The 10,621-nt window shown below is 40.4% G+C and overlaps 1 protein-coding gene across 1 annotated transcript; it reads right to left on the bottom strand.

Annotated features, from left to right (window-relative positions):
* Positions 1-423: 423 nt before the first annotated feature.
* On the bottom strand, positions 424-1,095 carry LOC121374731. The gene has a single exon (XM_041501838.1). The coding sequence runs from the start codon at positions 1,093-1,095 to the stop codon at positions 424-426; it is 672 nt and encodes a 223-aa protein (XP_041357772.1).
* Positions 1,096-10,621: the final 9,526 nt, after the last annotated feature.

Genomic DNA, 10,621 nt, shown 5'->3' with positions numbered 1-10,621 from the left:
TTAAATTTTTAAAAACTAGAGTGGGGAAAAATTGAAGTGGGAAAGTAATGAACCCCAGTGTTCAAATGTATTTTACATTTAAACTTGTATTTCAATAATCTGTATATTTTTTTCATCTCATGGTTATTATCAACAATTTACTATTATAGACATAAATTAACTTTCACTTAGCATAACATAATAAAATATATATTTCTTACCTTTACAATTATGGCGAGTCTCAGAAATTCCTTGCGAAGCCGAATACTTGATAAACACAATAATTATAAAATAATGTTAGTAGAAAGTTAACGTAAATAAAAAATGTAACAAGATATTGTTCTGAAACAGTACAACAGTACGTATGCAAAAGTTTATGCGATGATTTTTGTTCCTTTATTTTTAACATTTTTTTGTTTTAAACAAAAAATAGAGTGTCGATCTTTAAATCTTGTACTCCAGGAGCGTGGGATACGTGGTGCTCTCCCCTCCATAATTAGCATTTAACGTGACCTTGACACCCTTGTTTCGGCAATGATCCAGCGCAACCGAGCCCTCGAAATTCTCTCCCTTTAATTCCAAATGGTGCCAGTCCTTTCCGTCGACAACGATCGCCGCCGCTTTCGCTTTGGGGATGTGGACCTTGAAGTTGACCTTGTGGAGGCGAGATGAAGAGTTGAGGACGATCGGTTCGTACAGGTAGCAGCCGTCTTTCCACTGAGCATACTGCTTGGGGAAGGCGTGTACAGCTTTTAGCGCTCGATCCACTTTGATCAAATAATTGTAAACGTTAGGCAGGGACTTACTTTCGTCGGATGCGAGAAGAGCAAATATCTGAAACTTGTAGTAGCCAGATTCGGGGAAGTTGATGATGAAGAAGATGGTGTCACCCTTCCTCTGCGTGAAAACATAATCGGCAAGGTTTTTCGATTCGTCACGGCAATCGAGTAACTGCGTGGTTATTTTGACATCCTTCGTAGATTTCAGCCTTATTTCGCATTCGTTCTCGGGTACAGAAAATTCTTCTTTCTTATGGCTGTCACACGAAAGCCCATAATCTCTAAAGTTCTCCTGGGCCCCAAGATAGTAGTCTTCTATCTGTGGTCTTTGCGCCATAGCGTTTAAATTGTCGGGGACAGAGTTACCTGAACACACTGAGCAAACTGAAGCGTCAGAACAATAAATACAGCACGAAGTTTACCGGAGTAACGCGATTAAAATTTCGACCAATGGAAATTTCCCAGCCGGAGAGAAATTTGTCATCTCATTATCTTCTGCAGCGCTGGAGCTATTTCGGGTTGAGCGAATCGAGAAATATCTAAGTTTAGAAAACATTTGAAAGGTGGTACTCCTAGAGCGGGAGATGGCACGCGATATTTGCCAGCTAAGTAACAAAGATATCGTCGAGTTGGTGTTTTAGCAAGTAGTATTTATATACGTAGAACCAAAGTGTTAGGATAATTTGTATTTGCATCCAGGGGCTCAGACGCGTGTGCAGGAATTTTAGCAGGGAGGGGTCTTGACTGGCGAGTGACGTTATGGAGGAGGGGTCGAGACATGCTCCCCCAAAAATGTATTGAAAAAAAAGAAAAAAAGAAGAAAACAATTTTCCTGAGCAGGGAGGGGTTTTGACCCCCCAAAACCCACCCCAGCGCACGCGCTTTGTTTTTGGTCGAGCGCCTGAGACTGACGTGGCTGTGGCTCCTACTTTTAACTTACTCATCACTCTTTAAATTATTGTAGAGCAGGTTTACCTCCCCTTTCCCCCCCGTCCAAAAAAACAAAACAAAACCTCAAACAACAGAACAACCCAACAATATATATGCACCCCCCCCACACACACACACATACACACGCACACATCCACACACGCGCGCACACACACACACACACACACACACACACACAGCTATCGCTGAATACGAAGCTGTGTAGTATACTACACCAGAAACAAAGTACTCGCACCAGACAAGGTTGTCTACCCCCAAAACTTTTTTTTTTTTTTTTTTTTAAACCCAAAATACCCACAAACAAAACAAAACAAAAACACCCCTCCATCTTCTCAAGCCAAGGTACCATTCCGTATAACTAAAATGCATTTCGTGTACACACACACACACACACACACACACACACACACACACAGACAGACACACTCACAAACACAGACACACACACACAGACACACACACACACACATACACAGACACACACATATACACACCACACACATACACCACACACACATACACAGACACACACACATATACACCACACACACACACACACACATACACCAAACACACACACACACACACACACACACATATATATATATATATATATATATATATATATATATATATATACACCACACACACAACACACACACACACATACACACATATATACACCACACACACATACACCAGACACACATGCACACACACACACACACACACAGACACACAGACACACACACAAACACATACGCACGCGCACACACACACACACACTCACACATTTAATGTAGGCTAGGACGAGGTATAGTAGCAATAAGTTCGCTTGGACTAAGCTAAGCATTTCCTTAAATATTTCGTGCTTTGCGGCAAGACCCTCAGTGACAACAAGTTCTTCCTAACTCGTCATGGACATTTTTTTCAGAGACGGGCAAGTTATGTTAGCACATAATAAAGCTTACTGGCCTCGGTGACGTCGTGGTTAGGCCATCGGTCTACAGGCTGGTAGGTACTGGGTTCGGATCCCAGTCGAGGCATGGGATTTTTAATCCAGATACCGACTCCAAACCCTGAGTATGTGCTCCGCAAGGCTCAGTGGGTAGGTGTAAACCACTTGCATCGACCAGTGATCCATAACTGGTTCAACAAAGGCCATGCTTTGTGCTATCCTGCCTGTGGGAAGCGCAAATAAAAGATCCCTTGCTGCCTGTCGTAAAAGAGTAGCCTATGTGGCGACAGCGGGTTTCCTCTAAAAAAACCAGTGTCTGAATGACCATATGTTTGACGTTCAATAGCCAATATATAAGATGAAAAATCAATGTGCTCTAGTGGCGTCGTTAAATAAAACAAACTTTACTTTTTTACATAATAAAGCTTAGACATGGTCAGGCACATGTAAGCAGTGCGCAAGTAGAAATTAGCTGACTGAGATCAATGGCGCAATGTGCCTGAGTTTCGGGTGGGTGAGGGGTTTGGTAGGCTGGGCGTTCAGTGGCATTCCAGATCTTCTGAAATGCAATTCTCTGCATTCTACAAGTAAAATGTCTCATTACAAATGAGAGCGGAACGTAGCCCAGTTGTAAAGCGCTCGCTTGAGCATGATGCGGTTTGGGATCGATCCCCGTCGGTGGGCCCATTGGTCTATTTCTCGTTCCAGCCAGTACACCACGACTGATATATCAAAGGCCGTGGTATGTGCTATCCTGTCTGTGGGATGGTGCATATAAAAGATCCCTTGCTCCTAATGGAAAACAAATGCAGCGGGTTTCCTCTCTAAGACTATGTGTCAAAATTACCAAATGTTTGACATCCATTAGCTGTGCTTTAGTGGTGTCGTTAAACAAAACAAACTTCTTCATTACAAATGCTGATAAATGCAACGCTTTTTAAATGTATTTGTTCACGATGTGTAACATTGGTAAACTTGTGTATATGTGCTGGATATATAAACATCTGAATATAATACACCTTTACACATGCTACAAGGCGAATTAATAATACATTATATGACATTTTATGCAGAACCTGTGTGTTTTGATTTATCGATGATCGAATCGATATGGCGCGTACTACAGTCTATTGGAGACACGTCTTACCCGTACCGTCCCAGTAGCACCCCATTGATCTGTCACTATTTCATATAATATTATATATGTTCTCAGATCAAAGACTAGAATGAGTTCTTTATTGTTTGCTTTGTGATAGCCTGTCTGGAAAATTGCCCATGTCAATAACTCGGTAAGTTTGTAACTCGAAGGTGTGTTATGAAATCCGAGAAACGTTTCATCGTTCTTACCTCACATAAAGATATTTCCAACCAAAGTACGTGGGGGAAAAGACTTATTTTTAAATCAATAAATGTGAGGGGAGAAAGAAATGGGGGGAAAATCCGGTAGAACAGAGTAAGTGAGGAAAGCATTACAATTGTCCAAATAGCCGTCTTGCTCTCTTAACGGTCAGGGGGCGGGACGTAGCCCAGTGGTAAAGCGTTCGCTTGATGCACGGTTGGTCTGGGATCAATCCCCGTCGGTGGTCCCATTGGGCTTTTTATAGTTCCATCCAGTGTACTACAACTGGTATATCAAAGACCGTGGTATGTGCTATCCTGTCTGTGGGATGGTGCATATAAAAGATCCCTTCCTACTAATGGAAAAATGTAGCGGGTTTCCTTTCTAAGACTATATGTCAAAATTACCAAATGTTTGACATCTAATTGCGCCTATGATTAATAAATCAATGTGGTCTAGTGGTGTCGTTAAACTTTAACTCTTACGGTCAAAGTACTCGAGGTAGACCGTAGTTAACCTAAAATAAAGGGGGGGCTGTACGCTCCCCTCCCAGCAACCCCAAAAACAAGCCCCCTCCCAACACACACACACACACCACAAAAAACAAACAAAACCAAAAAAAAAAAAAAAAAAAAAAATTAGGGTCGAAGTCTAAATTGTGCTGGGGCAAAGACAAAAATCGCTGAATGCCTCAAGAGCAAACAACCCGAGGAAATACAATTTTAAAACAATGACTCCGTTTTAGTGCAGTATAGCATATATACTGAACAAAATAAGAAACTTCCGCTAACTTTGCTTGACCATAACTTGATGAAAACAAACCGGGGGAATAATTATTATATATGCGTTTAAAGAGTGTTCCGTGATGCATCGTTTGGTGCAAACATCATGGCCATAGGTTAACAGAAACTGGGAGAAATTTTTACCAAGTGTGGTAGGGGTTAAAAAAAACCCCACCCACTTAATAACGGGTATGACCACCTCTTGAATTGACCACTGCAGTGCATCGCAGGCGCATAGAATTGACTAAAGTGTTGATTTCTGCCTGTGGAATATTGTTCCATTCCTGAATGAGCGCTTGACGAAGTTCGTTGACGTTAACGGGTGGGTTGGGACGACGCCTCAATCGTCTGTCCAGACTATCCCAGACATGCTCGATGGGGTTGAGATCAGGACTTTTAGCAGGCCAGTCATCAATGAAATCAATGTATTTGTCCTAAGAAAATTTACAGTGTCTCTAGCTGTATTAGAGGTAGCATTATCATGCTGAAAAATCGAGATGTTGGCGTTGTTATGGAACAGAGGAATGACGTGATGAGCGAGAATGTCATCGCGGTAACGTTGAGCATTTAAATTGCCATCAATGACGAATAGTGGTGAACGATAACCATGGGCAATGGCTGCCCAGACCATGACACAACCCCCACCCCCGAAACGATCTCGTTCAAGAACACAACAGTCTGCATAGCGTTCATTTCTCCTACGGTAGACGCGCACCCTGCCATCACCACACCAAAATCTGGATTCATCCGAAAAAAGAACGGTATTCCAGCGTCGCCGTATCCAACGAGTGTGTACACGTGCCCAATTAAGACGATTTAGACGATGACGTTGCGTTAAAACGCATCCGACGTAAGGACGTCGTGCATGTAAACCGTTCTCCCGCAGACGATTACGAACAGTTTGCCCACTGATTCGGTTATTATGAAGCCCAGGTGTGTTAGCAGCAGTAGCAGCGGCAGTTTGGAATCGATTGCGCAAATGCGTGTTCATGATATAGCAGTCTTGACAACGCGTTGTAACACGCGGACGTCCACGACGTGGCAAGTCGTTGGTGCTTCCTGTCGTTCGAAATCTTACGCGAAGATTTCGTATCGCTCGACTAGAACTCCCAACATGCTTGCAACGTCTTCTGTCGACATGCCAGCATCAAGCATGCCAATCGCCCGTTCGCGTAAATTATTGGGTATTCTTGGCATACTAAAAATGCTACAATGTAAAAAACGTTATTTTTTTTAGAAATTTTGAAGCGTTTTCGTTCACTTGACAACAATGTCAGTAAGACAAGTAAAACAAATTGACCGAATACTACACGGGACATGTCGAACCATGCATGCACGTGCAAATTGAATTTCATGTTGTCGACGATTAACAGTGCAAAAATAATCGATAAAATTCATGAATCCTGATAATACAGCTCAAGGCTAATACTACCTATATAATTTCATTACACAATGAATTCTTTAACACAACAAATACTATATGTACAAATCGGAAGTTTCTTTTTTTGTCCAGTATATATGTAGACACAGAATGACTGTTAATGCTAAAACATCAGTACATGTATTAGATATAAGATGGTTTCCAGTTATACAAATTTACACTTCTAAACTAAAAACGTATTTATTAATTTTATATTATTTTTCAATGATCGCGGAGAAATGTTTAAAAAAATTGTTTAAGTTTGTGTTGTTTAACGACACCAAGAGAAAACCTGCCACATTTTTCAATTAGCAAGAGATATTTTATATGCATCATCCTACAAACAGAATAGCACATTACCATGGCCTTTGATATTCCAATCGTGGTACACTGGCTGGAACGAGAAATAGTCCAATGGTCTCACTGACGAAGATCGATCCTAGACCGACCGCGCATCAGGCGAACGCTACACCACTGGGCCACATCCCGCTCCAAAATGGGGAAAACTAATGTATTATCCTGTCTAATGAACAAATATAAAAACTGCTGCAGCTGAATTCTGAAATTGGTACTGAATTCTGAAGAGTATGAACACGTGCACTGTAGATTAAACAGAGATGCGAGCGCAGCTTGAAGATAATAAATAACTGAAGAGAAAGCCGAAACATGCTACAAGATAACTGAGTGTCTATCCTTGTAACAAGTTTTATGAAAAAAAATTAATAAAAAATAATTACATAACTGCCAGTGAACTAAACGTTTTCTTTCTAAAGGAAATCTGCCGCAAGAGTCTACTATCTACGCGAAACGTATTCTATTACTTTTCGGGGGGAAAAAACCACTGATTCCGGGCGTATATAAAACTTTCACGTCCAAACTGTAAAACTGTAACTGTAGTAAATTAAGTCTGTAGATTTTAACTATTTATCTATTTGTAAGGGATCGTCCGTCCTTATAGGCCATGGTGTTTAGCATAACAGTAGTATATAGTAGGTATTTTAAAATACGTGTATGCACTTCACTACATAGAGAAAAAAAACCCATATACCACGGCTTTTGATACTAGACTACGTTTTGAAATGTCGATATAGATAATAATAGTATAGAGGGGTAGCGATGGAAAGATAGATAGAGATAGAGAGAGAAAGAGACAGAGACAGAGAGAGAGAGAGAGAGAGAGAGAGAGAGAGAGAGAGAGAGAGAGAGAGAGAGAGAGAGAGAGAGAGAGAGAGAGAGAGAGAGAGAGAGAGAGAGAGAGAGATGGGTATGGAGGAGGGAAGAGCGAAAGCTAGCAGATGATGGGGAGGGAAACATCTAAATACAGATACAGAGACATGTACACTAGCTATAAGGTATTTCCTGTTTTCCCCAACATTTTCTTCGTATTTAGATTGGCGTTTATTTGTTCTTCATACACCTGATAATACAAATAACCGAACAGCTAAATATAGGCGTGAAGATGTTATTCAGAGATGAGGCTGTTTTTCTCTCAGTCGGTGATAACTGATGTGTTTATTCGACCGGGTGTCCATTTTCGCTATTACCTAGAACTAGACGTAGTTTGTTATTATCGGCAACTGGAAATTGCAAGTATCCAGTTTTAAAATCTGTAGTATCCGTAATCAGCCTTATATCAGTCATAAAGGCGACCCAATTTAATTGTATATTTCCCTAATGTCTTTCCTTTAATATTAATCAAGTACGAACTCTTGTAAGTGTAGACAGATGGATTTTTGGACTCTTAGGAAAAAAAAAAGAAAAAAAAGAAAGAAACACGCAACTTCCGTTTTACCGCATACAGATGTTAAACACCGGTGAACATTCATCAGATTAATTTTGCATTTTGACACTGTCAAGGTCATTTAGAACTTTGTACCATTTCTTTCAAATTTCTCTAATTGCCTTTATTTCTTGAATCCATTAATGGATGACTTTCATGTTTGTTGTTTAAAAAAGTTACTTTATTTTGTTTAACGACACCACTAGAGCACATTGATTTATTATTCATCGGCAATTGGATGTCAAACATTTGGTAATTTTTACATATAGTCTTAGAGAGGAAACCGGCTACATTTTTTCATTAGTACCAAAGGATGTTTTATATGCACCATTCCACAGACAGGATAGCACATACCACAGCCTTTGATATACCAGTCGTGGTGCATTGGCTGGAACGAGAAATAGCCCAATGGGCCCACCGACCGCGCAGCAAGCGAACGCTTTACCACTGAGCTTCGTCCCTCCCCTATATTTGGTATAAGGTTTTACTGGTGGGTCTCTCACCTGCACCTTCCACCCACCCCACCCGTTAAACCCTTGCATCAACAGAATCTTTTTCGGGGGATCACAACCGTAACGTTTCGCTCACCACAATCAAGACCCCCCCCCCCCCCCCCCCCCCGCATATGCTCCCTACCCACAGCTCACACCCAGCCCACTTGGCGTGCCCTCATTTTAAACAGCTCTTACTAGTTAAAAGCGTTGTGATTCACCGAATCTCGTCATATTTAACACATGTCGAGTAGACTTTTATGACTATACAATCAGGTAACAATCATATAATATATACTGATGAAAAATAAAAAAGGATCACACAAACAGTAACTCCTCGAACCCCAAGCCTACACCCATGGAGAGAGAGAGAGAGAGAGAGAGAGAGAGAGAGAGAGAGAGAGAGAGAGAGAGAGAGAGAGAGAGAGAGAGAGAGAGAGAGAGAGAGAGAGAAAGATAGGGAGAGAGGGAGACACAAACACATAAACAAACAAACACACACACACACACACACACACACACACACACACACACACACACACACACACACAGATACAGATACATTAATAAATCATTGCACTCACTTGATGCCATTAAACTAAGGGTCGTGACTTTGCCCAGTGGTAAAGCACTCGGCTGATGCGCGGTCGGCCTTAGCCTAATAGGAGCAATGCACCACGACTGGTATATCAAAGGCCGTGATATGTACTCACCTGTCTGTGGAATGGTCCATATAAAAGATCCCTTGCTACTAATGGAACAATGTAACGTGTTTCCTCTCTAAGACTATATGTTGGAATTGCCAAATGTCAGACATCCAATAACCAATGGTTAATAAATCAATGTGCTCTAGTCGTTAAACGAAACAAACTTTAACTGTAAACTAAACAAACTTTAACTGTAAACTAAACAAACTTTAACTGTTAACTAAACAAACTTTTAACTTTTAACCTCTCCCACTGTAGCTAAATAAAGCGTTACAGATCGGCCTCGTTGGTTTATAATTAGTGGTTACGGTTAGCGGGTGCTGGGTCCAACCCAGTTCCAATTTTAACAGCTGTTTATGCCTATATGTTCACTTCTGCAATTCAATTCATTTCATTTATTTGCCAAAAAATTGCTTACAGGCAGGAATGAAAGGAAGGAAATGTTTTATTTAACGACGCACTCAACACATTTTATTTTAGGTTATATGGCGTCAGACATACGATTATGGACCACACAGATATTGAGAGAAAACCCGCCGTCGCCATTTCATGGGCTACTCTTTTCGATTAGCAGCAAGGGATCTTTTATATGCACCACCCCAAAGACAAGTTAGTACATACCACGGCCTTTATTACACCAGTTGTGGAGCACTGGTTGGAACGAGAAATAACCCAATGGGTCTACCGACGGGGATCGATCCTAGAACGAAAGAAGACAGCGACATCAGATAAACGCGTCTATACCAATTAGTAAAAGATGTAGTAATAGGTTAGAAACCACTAGAAAAGTGAAATAACAATTTCAGAATGGACACAGTTTAAAATTAATTTGTCCTTTAGTGGACGTACAAGCACAAACAAGAAGAAGAACAAAAAAAACCAACAAAAAAAAAAAACCAAGAGAAAATAAACTCAAATTTAAAATGTAAGTATTTAGATCTGTATTCACTCACCATCATATTCCGCACGTATTAGATTGGTATATAAAAAGTCGTAGTTGGCTGTTAGAAAGGGTATAACAAAATCCTTGCTGCTGTTTGGTATGTGTGAACAGCGGCAGCGAGTCTAGACCAAGTATCAATATATTGTATAACAACAATATTATATATTTATGTTAAACACCAAATAGCCATAGTTTTAAACGTTCGGAGGTGTCGTTATTTAAACATATCTTGCATTCGATTCTTCCAAGCAAGGATGTGTGCTGGCTATTTCCCATATAAAAAGGTTAAACCCATACACCTTTATGCTGATGGGAATAAAAAGCCTGTTATAATTGGGTGGAAGATACTTTTTTTGTGTAGTTTTGTTTTGCTTTATTTTTATTTTATTTTTTTTGTGTTTATAAAGCAATATGACAAGTACCGTATTTAACCCTATAATAGCTACTACTTAAAACAAACATAGCCTCCATATTTCAATCTATATAAACATC

The sequence above is a fragment of the Gigantopelta aegis genome, chromosome 6, assembly GCF_016097555.1.
Source record: "Gigantopelta aegis isolate Gae_Host chromosome 6, Gae_host_genome, whole genome shotgun sequence".
NCBI classification, from domain to species: domain Eukaryota; kingdom Metazoa; phylum Mollusca; class Gastropoda; order Neomphalida; family Peltospiridae; genus Gigantopelta; species Gigantopelta aegis.
The sequence above is the reverse complement of the archived record's forward strand: the minus strand, read 5'-3'. Positions and strand labels throughout refer to the sequence as shown.

Coding starts and splice junctions, on each gene's coding strand:
- LOC121374731 (XM_041501838.1), bottom strand. CDS start 1,095: ATGGCGCAAAGACCACAGATAGAAGACTACTATCTTGGGGCCCAGGAG.